The sequence below is a fragment of the Eucyclogobius newberryi genome, unplaced genomic scaffold (genome assembly GCF_026437365.1).
Source record: "Eucyclogobius newberryi isolate DKJ021-1_F unplaced genomic scaffold, fEucNew1.0.hap1 SCAF_1, whole genome shotgun sequence".
NCBI lineage: Eukaryota > Metazoa > Chordata > Actinopteri > Gobiiformes > Gobiidae > Eucyclogobius > Eucyclogobius newberryi.
In genome coordinates this window covers 35,913,146-35,932,363 of record NW_027315723.1, presented here as the reverse complement: position 1 = coordinate 35,932,363, position 19,218 = coordinate 35,913,146, and the positions used below count along the sequence as shown (strand labels likewise).

General features: G+C 42.6%; 1 protein-coding gene across 2 annotated transcripts in view; it reads left to right on the top strand.

Annotated features, from left to right (window-relative positions):
• Nucleotides 1–17,753, top strand: part of bcl11bb (BCL11 transcription factor B b) — a 44,145-nt gene extending 26,392 nt beyond the window's left edge. The window contains exon 3 of one of the 2 annotated variants that reach the window (XM_072444829.1): nt 14,029–17,753. In XM_072444829.1, coding sequence (XP_072300930.1) covers nt 14,029–16,067 — 2,039 coding nt within the window. In that variant the 3' untranslated portion in view covers nt 16,068–17,753. The remainder of the gene's footprint in view (nt 1–14,028) is intronic. The other variant, XM_072444818.1, reaches the window with a different exon arrangement.
• Nucleotides 17,754–19,218: the final 1,465 nt, after the last annotated feature.

Here is a 19,218-nt window from a genome sequence, read left to right as displayed (position 1 = left end):
TCTGGAGACAATACGGTGTTATTAAGGGTTTGCCGCCGGCCTTCGCTGCAGCGCAACAGGACGAGAGCCATGAAAGATACACCTGGACAGGAAAGAGGTCGCCCCCCCGTACCAGCTTTTATATGTTTTTGTCCAATTAGCTTATAATGAGAAGTGATTGCGGAGGAAGTTATTTGTTTCTAGTGTGTCAAAGTCATTATCGTTCAGGATGTGCAAGTATAAGTATGATTTTTAAGCCTATGTTTGAAAAGTGTTAGCGTGAAGTCATATTAGATGTGATTTGTTACACAGAAATCAGTCAGAGTAAAGGCTCGTTCATATTTGCATAACATCCAAACTGGGACTAAACTGGGATTAAACCTGGACGAGACCAAACGCGATCTACATTCACACTTCTCGTTATTTGGTCCTAAATTGAGCATGTTTTAGTCCTGATGTAGACTTGGTTTGGTCCTGTTTCAGCCCTTGTTTGTCCTGATCTAGTCCTGCTTTAGTCCCAGTTTTGATGTGGTAAATGGACTCAAACCTGGACCAAACCGAGACAAGTTACATAGTGTTAGGTCTAAATTAGGTCAGATTGGCTACCGACAATAGCATTTAGATCATTCTATCAGATCTAAATTTGACGGCAGTTAGTTATTGTTTGCATTATCCCAACAGAGATTAAGTTTAAGGAGTGGTATTTCTAATTAATTTTCATTGGAGTAGTAATAGTAGACACAAGAATATAAACATATTTTTTAAACATACAATGGAATCTTTATTTCTTTGCTGTGAAAGTGACATTTGTAAAGTCCTCTTTTTTTAGTTTGTATCTGTTCAGTTCTTTGTTTGTTTCCTCCCGTTTTAATTGATTGACTTTGTTTAATATTTTTGTGTTTTTTTCTGTGTGTTCAGTTGTTTTGCTTTGTCTTTTTTTCTTTATTTGTTGTTGTATTATCGCAAAAAACAACAACTTTACTTGTACTTGTTGTAGCAGTAGTAGCTGGAGTATCGATAGTTTGTAATAGTTGGCAAAGCACCGATCCAGCCTGGTAAAACATTGAATAATACATACATTAATTAAAAAAAACAACAACACTAAGCACTAATGGACGCACTGAAAATAGCATCCTCCCCAAAAAAACACAGTTAACTTATCACTAACGAATCCAATTGTGTTATCGATTGTATATTTGGCAAGTGACTAATAAACAGGTTTGTTTGAATAAAAGTCCAACACTATGAGAGGCTTTGTGCCAACAAAAGCCAGTAAAAAGTCTTATTACTTCCAATTCAAGGCCCAATGAAGATATCAGAAGAACCAACACCCAATCCAGCAACATTTTCTGGTATTGGTGCAGGGCATGTAATAGCAGTAGTAGTATTAGAAGTAGTAGTAGTAGCTGTTGAAAAGCCAGTAGCAGTAGAAGTACAGTGCTTTATTTTGTGTACTTTGTGTCTTCTTCCATTGTCCTGCTGCTCAGAACATGTGAGTTTTACAGTGCGCTGACTGTGCTGCGTTCAGGGCCCGTGGTACTTTCCTGTGGGCAGCTAGTTAAACGGGCCTGGCACAGACAGCTGGGCACCATTACCACCGCTGCTACAAGTACACGGCGCCCCTTCATGCGGGACTCAAATATTCAATAGCACAACATGAAACCCGGCGTTTAAGTTTCACCTTCTCGCTGTATGTGGAATGACTGAACCGCCGAGAATGTATTAAACCTGCAGTCGTGCACATGTCAGTCAAGTGTCAAAGTCAATTTCCTATACGCGGCAATGAAAAGGAAATTGACTTTCTGGACAAAGTGTGAATCCCGCAGAATGTACAATCTCAAACAAACATTGAACTAGTCCAGAACATCACTGCAGTATTTGTTTTATTCTGATATTGCACCTTGATGTAACATAAAAGGAAGCCAACTCTTTTGAAGTGTGTCCAAAAACCTATCCGTTCAATCAATCAATCAATCAATCAATCACTGTTGGAGTAATTACACTTTCACGATTACTTTTTGCCGTTGGTGAAGCTTAATGGTAGGTAGGCCATTTTTTGGGGGTAAGTCCGATCATGGCACCTTTTTAAGCATCTTCTTTTAGCTTCCAACCTTTTTCTTTGATTTTGTCTGAAGCACGATCTCATTTTAGCCCGCTGTATTTGTCAGTGGCTTTGTTTACGCGCTGAAAATCTGACTATTATCTGATTTCTGGCGTTGTCGAAATGCCATGTAGACAATTACATCTCAAGTGAGCGCCGGTAATCGGATTTCTCTCACCTGTGCACGTTTTGACAAGGAAAAACATCCCAAAAAAGGGCAAACTAATGTAACAACGATAAAAATGAACGAGAAGATGCTAAAAACATGAAGGAGTTATTTTAAAATTGCCTTCCCAACACAACAGTTACTCTTAAACATCCACTGATTAACTGACACGTGATCAGATTTCCTTTGTGCATGTAAACACACCAACAATCAGATCTAATTGGGTTATCTGATTATTCGAGCTGATTTTGATTCCGGTAAATGTAAATGTAGCCCGTGTCTCAGCGCCGGCAGCGGTCTCTGAGAGTCTGTTCCGAGCCCGGGACAGAGGAGCTGATAATGATGACTCAGGTCTACGGGGCTTAGTCTAATGCACTTTATAAAGCTCCTCTGACTCTTAATACATCGTCCCGCTCCCTCTGGTCTCTGTTAGTCCTTCGAGCCGAGCCAGAGGTTGTAACTCTCCGCCAGCTGTGAGAATGTCCTGTGATCTAGTGCTGTCGCCTTCACCCAGAGCTACATGCACATGCCATACAAAACATGAAGATAAATAAGAATTTGGGTGACTTTTGAACTTCTTGCCTTATAGTTTAAGGGCAGAAACCTTTCTACTGCACTGCTGTTGCCACTTTACCTCTTTAGTCATATAAAAGCAAATTTAGCATTTCAACAGACTGAAACAAGTTGTTTTTCCTTCTTTTTACCGTGTGTTATCGCACTACTGTGACCAGACATGCTATGTTCGAGGCCACTTGTCAAAAGTATCAAAAATTAATACCAAGAATCGTATTGAAACTGTTAACTTTTGCGCAAGTATCAATAATGAAACAAATTGCTTAAATTACGAGACAAAATGAAACAGTTTTAGAATAACCTTGCTCTTTATCTGAACTACAACGAGACCACACATCATTTTGTGTTGAAAATGTCTTTTATTGACTTGAAAAAACAAGTATGTTTGAACTGTTATTGCGGAATCGAAATCCAGTATCGAGCCAACTCTTTAGTATCGATATCGTGTTCAAAATGTTAACATCGTGACAACACTGCGATTACATTTGAATGAATTCGCCAACTGGACATGCTCAGTCTTGGCGTGCTCGTAACTAATCCCTTTATTGTTAATTTGACCTGCCTCCGAAGCGGAATACAAATCACAAGAGAAGGTCCAAGTCCGAAGCGCGACTGGAAAGAAAAACAACACGTCCAGCGCAGTTATTCCTCGACAAAAACACGAGGAGAAGCTGCGTCTTTAAGCGCCCGTCGCACCGTCATGCCAGCTCCACACATGCACATGGTTAGCGGGCCGTGGCTGGTTTGAGTTAGCGTCAGCGCCAGTCCCTCCGTGTGAGAGCGGCCCGGCCTCCATTTCTCTCCCTCTCTGACCCCCTCCCCGTCCGCCATCCCCCCCGGCCTTCCACCACCCTTGGCCTCCCCAGAGCGCGTCTCCTGAAAACATATATGCGCGTGGACAGGCAGAGGTGAAGGGTTAACTGCCCCGACCTAATCCAACGCCCATGGGAGACGATTATCTGTTGTCTTTACAAGTTGTAGTGATGTATGGGGCTGCGAGGAGTTCTGGTAGTCGCCATGTTTGCGCTAAAAGGCCAAATTGTTGTTATAACCAATTATGGGTTGTTTGTTTGATTATATATTGTGAACATTTATTTGTAGATGCAGTTCAAGATGAAGTTATTGACAAGTCATTGAAGTCATTCCAAGAAAAGAGCCAGTAAAATCACATTAGCAACAAATAAAAACATAAATAATCTCGTTCTAGATAAGATAGTTCCAGATATATTCCAGCCTCTGTTGGTCCTCGATCATTCACTCCCAGATTAACCAGGTTAATAATGGGCGTTTTTTATCAATCAATCAATCAATCAATCAATCAATCAATCAACATTTACATACAAAGAATGTAACAGAGTGATTTACAGTCCATTAAAACAAGCTCGGAGCAGGGAAAAGCTGGAAGCAGAACTAACTGGAAAGAAGCAATGATCTTCTTGCACAGAGAGACGGGAGGGCTAATCACTCTGCGACGCCATCGGTAAACACTTGAGTAGTTAACGTGAAGACGGTTAGGAACAGTTTGTGTGTAGATATGTCACTGTCAGTAAAACTAATTTACATTTGAATATGTTAGATGTTAGAAAAAGATGCCTTCATGGTCTGTAAATATGCAGCTTGTATTAGAAAACATGCTAGAAATGAGCGATCACATTCACACTTAAAGGTCGTCCCCCGTCCCAAGTGACACCAAAGTCCAGCATGTCATGAACTTATTAAACCGTAAAGACCTAATGAACCTTATCGGACCGGTATGGCACTGTCTTGCACTTATCCAATTACAGGTGTTTTCATTGCTCAAAAAATACAGTGAAAAACATGCATTCTTACTGTGAGCCGGCTTGCCTTTCCACAGATCAAACCTGTAACTTGGTATTTCGAGTGTATCGTTTATAGTGAAAATGCTACAAAATGAGCTGATTATAAATAAGTTACGCTGTAAACTTTCCAATGAGGATATATGGTGATATATCTGCACTTTTCTTGATTCATTTTACAGACGTTACACCTCAACTACTACATTTAAAGACATGTTTCAAAAGACATTTCTGTTGGATTGACAAAATATCATCTGAACATCGTTAACAAGCTACTCCAAAAATATCAATATATTCATTTTTGTCAATCACCCAGCCATACGTTGTGTATATTTCTCTCCCTTTTTTTTGTACTTGATGTTCACCAGGAAAACACTAAGACAAAACACACTTTGTGCCGCGCTGAGGTGAAGTCAAGACGCGACGGAAACAAAGCGATGTCGACTGCTCCCTTCGGCGTCACTAGAGGACGACATGGCCCACTGACCAAATGTGATCGCCCTGAAATGAGATGGGCCCAAACGCACACACATGTCTGCTGATTAGCCCGGTGCATGACAAACAAGTCATCAGGACAGGGAGGCGGGCAGAGGCGAGGGGCAGAGGTGTGTGTGTGTGTGTGTGTGTGTGTGGGTGTGTGTGTGTGTGTGAAGGGGGGGGCGGCTCAGGGGCGAGGTGAGGAGGGCTGGGACCCCCGGGGACCCTTAGATCACAGCCATGCTAATGAGGAGATGCTTTGCCAGCAGCAGAGGTGTCAGCTAACCCCTGACAGGTGCAGCCACGGTCCCATGGTGTGGAGTGTGTGTGTGTGTGTGTGTGTGCGACGAGCGAGGGGGGCAGCTATAGTAGGAAGAGGGGGCAGCTCCCTGTCCCAGTGGCCTCGCCTGCGGGCCGCTTTGTTCTGTATGCAAATCGGCGGCGGTGCCGTTCTTCTGTCGCCCTTGATGGAATGTAGGAGCTGTAAAGTGAAGCCCGGGCCCAGGAATGCTGCAGTACACGCGCTCGCAAACGTCGTATCAGAGGCGTATACAGCGTCGACCTGCTCTGCTCTGTCGCCCCGACAACAAAACGACGAGCGCGAGACGTTTAGGGTGCATCGGCAGTGGATTGTCACTCTGCTGAACCGGTGTTAAGGATACGCAACAAGAGTTTTATCCATATCACATATTTATTACAACACCTCAACTATTAGCATGTACTATCGCACTTCAGAGTCACATTTAGGAAGATTTTGATCGATGTTTTACTGATAATCTACATCACAACAGTGGAATGTCAAGATTATTCAGTTAATCGATCATTTATGAAAACAAAAATGAGTCAGTTCAGTAATTACTTCTTTTTTGGCTGCTTATGTGACAATATCATTCATTACGTTTTCATTCAGAACGTTTCATTTCAAAAAGCTAAACTAGATCCTTGATTTGTTTGGTCAAAGTGCATAAAAACGTGACGCTTCCTCGTGACACTAATCTTTAATAACATCCCTACACCAAGAGACATGGTGCCGGCAAAAGTTCTCAAAACTTTGAAGTATCTGTACCCAAAGTGCACTTACAAGACCACATTAGATTATAGGAGACTGCGCAGTTTACAAAAAAATATACTGTATCTATCTCTGAAATCTGCTATTTATCAGTAAAAAGGCAGATTAAACCCACAATCCATCCCCAAATCTCCGTCGAACTCAGTACATGCTTTCTCCTTTCTGCTGTTAAATAAATCCTTTAAAATCTCCCAAAATAATAAGATGACTATTAAAAATGCTGGTCCACTAAGACACCATAAACCGTAATCAACAAAATGACTAAGCTCTTCTGTACGCTCTGTACAGTTGCCTAATTATTACTTTTTGAAAAAGAAAATTCCAGAAAATTCAAATTCCTACTTTGAAAAGAAACAAACTCTTGCATTTTAAAGATTTTCTTCATTAAGGTGGATGTTTTTCATGTTGGTTCACAATCAAACTTGTCAGAATATCGTTCCTAATTAAAGTAATCTTAATTTACTACACCGATCACATAACGTCTTTTAATACAGCGCTGCAAACCTTTTGAAGACATTGCTCTATTTTCTAAGCGATGGATGTACTTTTTGCCACCAGACTTAGAAAAGTGGGTTGCAGCCGAAGCTAAGAGGGCTCAAGTTTAAATGCCTCTTATTTCAATTAGGATTTCTCCCCGTAGATTTGCGAGTTAATTTGCCAGCAGTGTGCGTCCATTACCCTGCACACTCTCCCCTCTCCTGTCATGTCAGAGTGGTGCTTGTGGATTCTTGTTATTCTTCTGTGGTTCGAATATGAGTCCCGCTGGCTTAGAACATCTGATAAAGCCCCCCAAATGTAAGTATAATGTAAATCTGGGCAGCGCTGTGGACCTCAAAAGCATAAATCAAAAGCAGGCTGGCGGGACGGCGAGTGCGGAGTCGCTAAATGAAAGCCAAATACACGTCTGCGCCATAGTTTTGAGCCTTTTTATAGCCTTTTATTCATTAGCAGTTTATCTGTAATTAAAAGGCGAGGAAAAACTCCAAAAGCATTCTAGAAAAGTAGTAAGATGTAGTTTTTATTTTGTAAGGTGCTGCCTGGTGAAGCATAGACTAGACCAGAAATTCTCAAACTATTTTAGGAATGGTTTAGTCCTGTTGTAGACCTGGTTTAGACCTGGTGGTTCTTGAAAGATCAGATATTTTCTTTACGTGGCTCTTGGTGTGAAAAGTTTGGGATCCACTGCTGGACTAAAATATTTTAGTCCAGCATATTTTTACATATTCAATAGGAAAATTGACCTTGTTCATCAATAACGTAACCATACAGACACTAAAACAGGTGCCAAAAGAGGTTTTTAGCGTCAAAAACAATAAACAATTTCAGATTTTTATCAATGATACACTTTATTCATACATATTATCCGTGTAGAAGCCTTCAGTCGCCATAGCACATAAAATACATATACTGCTGACTAGTCGAGATTTATTTCTTATCTCTGCTTGGGTCCGATAGAAATCCGCCAGATAAGACTTTTCTCTACCTAATATAAATTTGATACAGCACAATGTTTTGCAGTGTGAGCCTGGCATATGGGAGCTCCTATCTGAAACCCAAGTCCTCACGTCTGCACCATCGCTCCATGGCCTTCAACATTTCGACATTAGCCATATGTGAACAGTCAACGCTATGGCTCCCCTTCATTCACTGGCATTTTGTTTGTACTTTTTAAGGCAAAATAATGGCTATAAAAGGCAATCTGGAAGGAATAAAACGTGATGTAAAGCTCAGATCTGGGTCCCAAAAGACAGAGTTAATTGGCTCAGTGGTTTGGTAAAAAAAACAGGCAGGAGAGCGCGGGCATTATTACGGGCCCACCTCGGCTGCGTGCATGTGCCAGTGTTTTAATAACTTCCTCCAGGCCTGCTGGCCCTTAGCCCTGTGTGTGTTTTCCTGCGCTCATGCAGGACAAAGCGCTGCTGCCCTCTCGAGCTGCTCTCAGATCTGCATTGTGCTGCTCGGCATTGTGGGAAAAGCCTGCCTCCGTGCTACCTGGCCACACACTGCACACGGGGGATCGCATGAGAAGAGACAATATGGCTTTAAAACTACATTGCTGCGAGCAAATTACTTTAATGGGATGTTTGAAATGAATGACTCTACTACAGTTTTGTCCATTATCAATATGGAAACATGCACAAGGCGTTCGTTTGTGAGACCCTCATTTTTAACCCATTCAAATGAAGGATTAGTGCAGTTATTACGTGTTGTCTCGTGATGCTATGTTTACTTTTACATTTTATGAAAGGTTAGGATTACAGCAAGGAACTACTATCACTAGGGCGGTTCAAATATCGATGCAGCACTGGCAATGTATCGTGACTTGTACATGTACGAGAGGCTTTATTACTTTTAAACAACATTAATTAATTACACATTTATTATACAGTTATACATTTAAATACTTGCTGAAAACTGCTTTAAGGCTGAATCTGCTGAGCTGAAAAAGTACTTATTAATAAGACAATTCGACGGCCTCATAGCACAACCTGCCTAAGTCTTTTCCTGGCCAAATAGATTTTTTTTTTGTCTCATTCTACTTTCCAGACCCTGCTGCATCAGAGGTGTCTTTGGTTCCATCCTCGGGGCAATCAGAACGATTTTTAGACGCAAAATACTTTCTGCCTAAGTCATCTTCTTGACTTGGCAGTTTTTTTGCCATAGAAACACATTGTAATGCCTGTAAAATGTGTCTTTACTGTCAAACTATTTAAATTATCTTCAATTTGACTGGTAAAGTTAGTTCAAATTACTTCAACCTTCAATGCTCTACACGTTTGATCCTTTTTTCATCACATTTTGCTGTTAAAGTGTAGGGAACAAATTGGTTTCTCATAGTATGGGCATTTTGAACATGAAATCCCAATTCATTTTATCATTCAGCAAAAAAAAAACTGTAATTTCTCTTGCCCAAAGACACAATGTCAGTGTGCATGACCAGAAATTGGGATTGAATCGTCAACCTTTTGGTTAGTGGGCAACTCTCTTTATCCACTGAGCTACCTTTTCTTCTCAAATTCGAAACAGAAGGACAAAAATATGTGCAGTAGAGCAGATTAGAGCAGTAGTAATTGATTTAAACAACGCTAAAGCAGTTGCACTTTGTCCAGTTCTCATAAAAGGTCCATTAAACTCATTGAATAAACTGTAATGCTGCAGATTGAAACATTGCTGTGAATCCCCCATTCTCTCCATTTCTCTCTGGTCTCAGACACGGGCAGTTAGCCGCCTGGAGTGTGTGTTTTACTAAGTGTGTGTGCGCAGGGTAAATTGGCCGATTAGGTCCGGCCTCAGCGAGAATGGAAGTATTGTAACTGGTAGTTGACCTTGGCGGTCAGCAGTGGAGGGTCCCTGTCTGCGTGTCAGGCAGACGAGCATAATTAGCACAAAGTGAAGCATGACACAGCCCAGCGCCGCCCTCTAATGAAGCCTTTATTGGCTGTGAGCGGTGAGCGGCGACAGCAGAACACTCGCTCCATGTGTGTGTGTGAGAAGCCTCCTGATACAAGACTGCCACAAGTTGGGCCAGTTTGGGAAAGATTACTGTGACATAAACTGCTAAATGTGTGGTCACTCCAACAGGTGGACACGGTATTTGATCATTATTATGGGTTCATTGCTCAAGAGAAGGTTTCATAGTCTTTAATTTACTAAATCACAATCAGAAATACTTTTATTCATCTCTTTTTGTCACAGATATGCAGCAGAAGTAATAGAGTTCTCGAAATAAAAAAAATAAAATTAAACAAATTATCACTCTCAAAGTAAGACTAAAAATACTATAAATATGTCTTTTATCATCTAAACCCACAGTCACCTCAATTGTGAACACCATTATACTGTATCAGTCAAAAGCCCTATACCATTACAGATTTTGCTCACTTAAACTCATTCAAACATTTAAAAAAAGCAATTTGTGATCACATTTTTGAACCAAAGCAAGAACGTGAGATTATCTACACTCCTACACTGTTGTGTAACAAATGTAATTAACATTTTGGGAACGTAGCCTGGATCAAATGTTACAAGTACGTATGCAAGTTGGTTCTCTCTTGCGAAACAGCTTCTTTTTTTTTACATAATCTGCAAAGAGCTTAGTGTAATAAATGATTAATATTAGACCTATTAAGAGTATTGACAGGATCGAGACAATGACTTCCTGTAAGGTTCTCATGCTAAGACAGTATTTTCACATTAGACAATGGTTTCCGCAGAGCCGGCAGCAGGTTTGGGTAACACACACTATTATCTCAACGGATTACAATCAACCCGCAATTTAGCGCAATATTTCTTTGTGAAGTGTCAATCAAGCAAACAGGTCCCGCGAGACATTACTTTTTAAGGCTTTCATGTATGCTTAATGGATAGCTGCATCTCAGAATTACTGCCAAGGCGCGCATTAGCAGATATGAAATGAGGTTTTGATGAAGTCCTCGCACAAAAGAATCAAATATATAGCAGGAGCGAATGTGTCTGTCTTTGATTCCTCGTTTCTTTTTCCCTTTTCGCGGTCGGTCTGGAGTGTGTTCTGGTGTGTGTCCCTCCCCCACTTGGAGGCTCTTGTTTTGGGAAGTTGATGAAATTTGTCTTTGGTCGTCATTAGCTCGCTCCCCATCAGCTGCCACTCTATTAGCTTCCACGCTTCCTTTAACAACATATGGCAAGGCTGTGTAGAATATGACAGGATGCAAATGCGTTGCTTAAATGCGTGTGGCGATGGCGCAGGGGGCAGCGGGGGAGGGTGGGGGTGGGTGATGGTGGTGGGTGGGGGGGTGTATTGATTAAGCAGAAAAAATGTAATGAAAATAGTGTTTTTGTAGAAAGACTTTATGAATCTCGTTTGAAATCTGATCACATATTGGATTTGTAGGGATAGACATTTCGCACACACAAAAACAACTCCTGGTTAATTGAAAAGTTAAAATGATTTCACGATTTAATTTTCTCTGTCACCAATAGGGCTGCAACCAACAATTATTTTAGTATTCGACTAATCAGAAACGATTATTTATGATCAGTCGTATTGTTTGTACATTGAAACGTTTTAAATACATTATCAACAAAATAAAGGTTGAAATATGTGGACAGAATAATAATAATATTGATTTAATAATGGCACTTTCTTTGTTATAATAATGTATTTTTTCGTGTGTTTTATTTTTCATGTGTCTGTATAATATAGAAAACGACCACAATTACGATCAACCCTCGTCAACAATGCTACTCTTTTTTAGTCTTTATCGTCATTTTTATTGCATATGTTGTGTTTTCTCTCTTTTACTTGATCCATGTATTTTGATCAGCCATATCAAAATAACCATTCTATATAAAATAGAAGTAAATCATGTTGGCCTAGGATAAAGAATCAAATGCGCACTTACCACTTGATCTTGGTACTAAATTGAGAAAGAAACAACAGACATGATGGACAATCTAGGAACGTTTTACAATATTGCCTAGTGTCATTGGTTGATTTAATTAGCCGCGCGGTCAGTCCAGAGTCAATATCACGTGGTCAATACAAAACAGCACTTATTAATTTGTTACACAATTAGAAAAAACTCCATCCATCCTGCTCCATATCTCACATCTTCATCTCGTATCGATCCTCGTTGATGGGATTACACGGCCTGCCAGTCCACGGGCCGCTCCGATCCCGGGGGGGCGTGTAAATAGCTGTCTGCTCCTCCGTGCCCCCGCCCTTCTTTTTTAAACTTCCCCCTTTCTCCTCCTCCTCCGCCTCTGCTCTCTCTGCTCTCGTTCTCCCCCCGCGCTTCTCTTCTCGCTGTCCAAGCTGTTAAGCCGTCCAGCTACTCTCCTCTTTGCCAAGCGCACGTGTGAAGTCGGGCCAAACTAAACACAGGCACGCAGCCCGCCACTTGCACCACACACACGCACACACGCACACACACACACGCACGCACACACACGCACACACACACACACACGCACACACGCACAAGCATTTAGGGGACATCCATATACATTTGTACGCACATGCCCACACTAGCGAGCAAAGCAGTCAGGTCACGAGCCGCCCTATGCAAAACAGCCAGCAGTGACAACTTGTGGAGATCGCTCCCACTAATAGCGGAGAAAAGCAGACAGAATCACTAAATGAGCTCCTCATTAACTTTGCCTGACCCTTTTACTCCCGCGGGGGAAGCCGGAGCGATCGCGCCGCCAAAACGGCTTCCTGTACGAGACGCTATCCAACCTCAGCTCCAGCTTATCTGCGCTGCGAGCCACGAGTGTCAAGTGCTGCCACGCGCGGCTGACCGTGGATTGATTTAACCATCAGACTGGATTTCTGTCTGTCAAATTCAGGACGTTTAACTTTTATTTTTCCTCCTCTTGATAATGAATGCAAATTCTCACTTCAACAATCAAACAATGAATCGTATCAACGAGGTAAAAGGACCGAGGGTTAGGCAATCACCCAACTACGGGAAAGTCAGAGGATTTAATTATATCAAGTACATAGTTTGTTCATTGGCATTCGTTTTGGGTAACACTTTATAATAACTACATTTTGTAATAGCCTTGATTAAGCATGAACAAACTTAATTAATGAAAAACAAGCAGTTTGTCCAGAATAACTTGTGATTAATTCTTTAAATAAAATCCTAACCCTGCCTATTTAATGTAGTAGTTACTAAACCTGAATCACGCTTAATAAAATATTTGTTCATAATTATTGAATTCTTAAAGTAGTAGTTCAAAAGTGTAAGAAAGAAATGCCATTCAAGAGGCCTCAAAACATTGAACAAAGACAGATCCAAAATCAACTGTAATATGTCAAAAATATATTTAGAGAAAAACCAGCAGGTAAACATATTTGCTAACCGTTACTTCTGTGCGGCGTAATCCCACATCACTGAAGGTTTGCAGAGCAGACTGAGTACAGTACGAGAGAGGCCATCCTTGTTGCCGTGTGTGTTTTACATTCCTTGACAATGGGTGGCTTTGAGGCAGTCGGCCATCTTAAAGGTTCATTCTCTTGATCACATTAAGACTCTGGGCAAGAACACTCCTCCACCTTTTTTTGTGTTTTTCCCTCGGGGGCTTCTCCGGGACCACTGTACCAACTTGACTCGGGTTTGCGGTAGCTGCTGATGGTAAAGTAGATGCAGATGCCTTGTGAGCACAAACACAAGACTATGGAAATATTTGTCTTTTTTTTTTTTTTAACAGCGCTAGTCTGTGTTGCATTAGATGAAATGCAAGCGAGGATTTTTACGAGTCACAAGAAGACTTATAAAGGCCTTACCACCGTGACGGATAAAAGAATTTGCTGTTATGAAGTCAGGCCAATTTAAAAGGGTAATTTGTCTAGGAGTAATGTACAGTTAACGTTAGCCATCACAGAGCCTTTACTGTATATGAGCTGCTGTATAGCGGCCACGTTAAACACTAGCGGGGCTCGAATGTTTACACATCATCTCCATCATCTCTTCTGTCTCTCTTTTGTGCGCCTGTCGTCTTCTCTGATTCCACCCTCCCTCTGTCACTCCATTCTTTTTGCCCTACCTTGTTTTTTTCCCTCCACCCCTGTGCGGTTTTTCAATAGCAGCCTCTCCTGTCTCCGTATGGAAATGACAAAGCAGACGAGATGGATCTGTATATTAAAGTCTAGCTGACATTAGAATTTGCATAATGTGTCATGGCCTTGGGGCAGTACCCACCATCTGCATTAGCCTGTAGTCACACACCCTCCGAGTCGCACACGAGAGACCCTTTTCCACAAACACACTCAGAGCTCAAGTTTATGCACGGTTAAAATATTCTTAAATAGATGTTGTTGTTCAAAATAATTAACAGAACTTTTTGTCTTTGTGTCTTCCAGATAAAGATGAGCCGTCCAGCTACATCTGCACATCCTGTAAGCAGACATTCACTAGCGCCTGGTTCCTCCTGCAGCACGCCCAGCACACCCACGGCATCCGCATATACCTGGACCACCACATGGCCAACTCATCCCTCACCCCTCGCATGGCTCTACCCCCGCCCCTGGGTGCCGACGCCCTGCCTCGATCTCCTCTCCCGACCTTTCTCGGAGACACCAACAACCCATTCCACCTCCTGCGCATGGCGGCCCCCCTTCTCAGGGAACACCCCCCTCCCCCAGGGTACATGGAAACTCGGCTGCCTGCTACGCCACCTTTCGTCAGCCCCCCTCCTCCCCCTAGACCTCCTTTAGAGCGGCTGGGCCCAGAAGAGATGGGGCTGCTGTCCCAGCACCCCAGTGCCTTTGAGAGGGTGATGCGGATGGCCCCCATGGACCCCCCCTCTATGGACTTCTCAAGGCGTCTGAGGGAGCTGGCAGGTAACACCAACAATGGCGGGCCAACCCCTCCTCTCTCTCCCAATCGAGTGCCGCCCATGCATCGCCTGCTGAGTCCGACCCTTTTCCAGCCAGGGTCTAAGCCCCCCGCCTTTCTCACCTATGCCCCACAGCCTCCCACCTCGCAGGGCAGCCACAACTCCACCAGCCCATCTGACGCCCAGAACCAAGCCCAGGGTAAATCAAAATCTTGTGAGTTCTGTGGCAAAGTGTTTAAGTTCCAAAGTAACCTGATTGTCCACAGACGCAGCCACACCGGAGAGAGGCCGTACAAGTGTCATCTCTGTGACCATGCGTGCTCCCAGGCCAGCAAGCTCAAGAGGCACATGAAAACACATATGCACAAGTCTGGATCCATGAGCGGCTCCCCAGAACAAGGGTCCAAAGGTGAAGGAGAGGGGGAGGACAAATTGAGAGATGGAGAGGGCAGAGGAATGGGTCTGGACAATGATGAGGAGGAAGAAGAGGAAGAAGAGGAGGAGGAAGAGGAGGAGGAGGAAGAGGAGGAGCTGAGAAATGGCAGTCGTCCAGATTCAAACTTAAGTGAGGACTCCCAGGAGTTTAGCCAAAACAGAGAGAACGGGCAGAGGGGATCCCCTGAGGATAAGGCCATGGGAGGAGAGAGAATTGTAGAGAGCGGTGGTGTGGGAATCATGCACCCGTACAACCATCTGGACAATCACCTACGACTGAATCCCAACAAGAGAGGCCTGGACAGACAGCCCAATGGAGACCGAGGGGCACGGAATGAAGCAGAGAGGAACGGAGAGCAGGAGAGGGAGAGAAATAAGTCGGAGGATCAGAGGCCTTTGATGAATGGCAGGATGAGCGTCTCTGAGGCAGACGCCTTCTCTGGTTTGTTCCAGCGCCGTCCAACTCCCATTACTATCCCCAGCCTATCCAACAACAAGAGGATCAAGATCGAGAAGGAACAGCTTGAGCTACCCCCGACCATACCCCTCATCTCCCCTGAGAATGTGTACTCTCAGCTCCTGGCTGGTTATGCTGCATCACGACACTTCATTAGAGAACCCTTTCTGGGATTCACTGATTCCCGTCAGTCGCCATTCGGCACCTCCTCGGAGCACTCCTCCTCAGAAACTGGAAGCCTGCGCTTCTCCACACCGCCGGGGGAATTGATGGATGCAGGCAGCGCCTCAGGTCGCAGCAACAGCAGTACCCCTCATCTCCTGCGGGGGCCGGGGCCCGGCAGACCCCCCAGCTCTAAAGACCGCAGGAACGACACTTGTGAGTACTGCGGCAAAGTGTTCAAAAACTGCAGCAACCTGACGGTGCACCGGCGCAGCCACACAGGGGAGCGGCCCTACAAGTGTGACCTGTGCAGCTACGCCTGTGCACAGAGCTCCAAGCTCACGCGCCACATGAAGACCCACGGCCAGTTTGGGAAAGAGGTTTACCGCTGTGACATCTGCCACATGCCCTTCAGCGTTTACAGCACGCTGGAGAAACACATGAAGAAGTGGCACGGGGAACATTTGATGGCCAGCGAGGTCAAACTGGAGCAGGCCGATAGAGGCTGAGCCAGCACCTAAAGGCGACAGAACACTTGGATACATACACATGTATGCACACACAAACTCCCTCAAACCACTCGGAGCTGTGGGGCGCGGCTGCAGAATCTCTATCTCTACATGAGACTGATTAATGTTTGTCTTTTTCTTGTCACAAACTGCCACCTGAGAATATTAACAAAGGGAAACTTTAAAAGAACTTGTCTGAGAGCCGATCTTGGCATTTCCAGACAAACTGTCTGAGGATTTTATCAGTTAGGAATCCATGGAGCCTTTCTACTGTGCAATAATTTCTGTATTTATTGGATTTTTGTAATGATATTTGGCATGTGCAGGTACATCTTTGTGGGATTTCCTATGGAGTTAGTTTTAAACGTGTGCTAAAACATTTTTTTTTTTAAATATAACTGGAAGAAGTCACCCTTTTTAAAATTCTATTTAAGATTTTCCTTTAAGGAATTGTCACGTAAGAGAAAACTGTGTGAAGCAGAATGCTTTTAAAAACATGTTTTCTATTTAAACTGCAGCAGCGGACTACAATCCATGTCCTCACCCAGGCGTAAAGCACTGAATGTCAGGCTGACAATAAAACTTCACTTTGGATTTAAAAAATCTAACATGATCATTTTCAGGGGATAATATATTGAAATATTGGCATGCGACTATTCTGAAAATGCAGTTACTGTATTGCTGTCCTGATCGATTCATCCAGGACATAAATAAAAGGTTGCACTTAAAGGAGGAGCCCTGATGCTCAGTACATTCCCAGCAAAGGTCTAAAGCGCCCTCGGTAAAATGTTGAATAAGTTAAGACTACTTGTGATTAATGTGAGAACAGTCCTGTTTATGGTTTGTAAATATTTTCTTTTTATATGTTCAAAAATCGCCCTGAGTACTTACAGAGATGGCCTAAACTTAAACAATCAGAGACCAGCTGCTTCGTCGCCCACAGTATATGCTACATCCTTCTCCCATGCATTTGTCCTTTAGGAATTGATTTCAGATTTCCACAGCCAATATTCACGTTCACAAAACCTCCATCAATATTGGGCTGTTGTGTTTCCGTTCAAGATTTCAGTGCAGTTTTTTGTTTTTTTGAAGATTTAGAAATACGCAGGCTATATACGATTTCTAATCACATCGCAAACAACTATGCAGCGTAACAACATTAACAACAATTCACTGATGCCATACACAATAAATCCTTACGTGTATATTGAATGCAAACTATACATTTAGAATCGTTTTATGCTTAAAATATGCATCCAGTCCACCCTTTTTATTGTGAATTTCTGAAAGGATTTGTACATAATGTCAAAGTCTATCGCAATATTTCAAAACATTAGTCTGAATCTTAATGGAAATGCAACGTCTGACCGCAGCCCACCCGCCGTCGACCCCACAAACATGTCGAAGTGAAAGTCCTATCAGTATGTGTTAGCATGTGTTCTCTCCGCTGTGCGCCCTAAGCCTCTCCCCTGCGCCGGCGTCTTTTCACACTCCACTAGCTCACATTCAAGCATTAGAGCCGCTTTTAGACCGAATTTGCCTGTTCATTCGCCCCGACAAAGTGATACGGTTTTAACAGATTTCCGAGACAGTGTGCGCGCCGCGGTGACTTTTAGGGATTACACCTCTTTTGGGCTCTTTCTGCTTTGCGAAAAAATGAATCTGGCACATGGAAAAACTATATGATAATTTCGGGGGGGGGGGGGGGGGGGGGGGGGGGGGGGGGATTGGCGCAAGGGGTTGGTGTCAAATAGGAAAATGAAATAAAAAAAGAAAAAAAAGGATTGAAAGACGGTGAGAGAGATAGAGAGATAGAGAAACCTTGACCGGAGTCATTCAAATCAAATTGGAAGCATATGGAAAGTGTGTGTTATTTCGAGACACAGCAAAGCCACATCAAAAGAAAATTGATACGACTTTCATTTCGCAATCCCAACCCCTCGACCATCAGAAATCATCTTCACATTTTGAAACTTTTGACCTGCTTTTTTTTTTTTGGGGGGGGGGGTCCACTGTCAGCTCCTATCCGCGCCAATTCAATGCAACGTGATTCCCGTACAGCAAGTGGTGATGGCATAGGTTATACATTGTAATGAATGGCTACACAGACGGGGCGGAGAGAAAGGGGCTTGCTTACATGTGTTGATGCATGACTGCAAAAAATCAAGATCTGGTGGTAGACGCGCAGGAAAAACTCCGAGCGAGGCCAAAATGAGCCATACTATGGAATATAAATCGCAAAAATAAAGGAACGCTGACACATATCCAAATCCCTTGTGGACATTCAGTCATACAATGTTTACAGTGTTGAAGTTATTGAAAAAACGTGTAAGTGTTTAAAAATAAAAGTATTGCTTTTCTCCGTATGTTTAGGACACCATTACTTTTTTGTATGCTGGTGGAGGGATTTTTATCATTGATATGTTTCTGTATTTTGGAAATTGTAAAATTGCAAAGTCACTCCAGGATATTTTTAATCGCAAATTGGTGCCATTTTTTGGGGGAACCTTTTGTTTTCTTTATGTTTTTTATGAATGTTGTTGGTTTGGTGAAGCTATCCGCATATGGATATAAAACTAGAAAAAAACATTTTCTAAAAGAGGACTTTCTGCAGGGGAACCTAATGGTCTAAAATGGTGCATACTTTTCCCAATCAAATGAGACATGTTTTTGCTCTTTTCCTCCTCATGGTTGGTTGAAGGTCTTGTGATGGCACTTACCAATTGTAATTTGGCAAACATACTGTACACATTTCTTCATATTTCACAACTTTCACTCACTCTTTGTACAAAAAATGATAGTTTCCTTGTTCTTATTTGGGGGGAGTGCATTGTTGTGAAAAAAGTGGTTTCTGAACAGTCACGTCATGCTGTTTGGAACATATATGTATTTTTGTAATGTGTTGAAAAATCAATACAAGAAAGCCAACACTTCAATAAATGTTGCAATTGCTCTATGATCAAATGTGTTCTTTGCATTTTATTCTTTTCCATTATCTGCACATCATAGGTCTGTATAAAGAGTTAGCTTTTAGTAGTGACGGGCGATGCCACTGACTTTTAATTTGGTCCGAAATATTGGGCAAATATTGCAATAAGCAGCGATATCAATCAGTCTGTGCATTGAAACTCATTGACTATGAACAATTTTA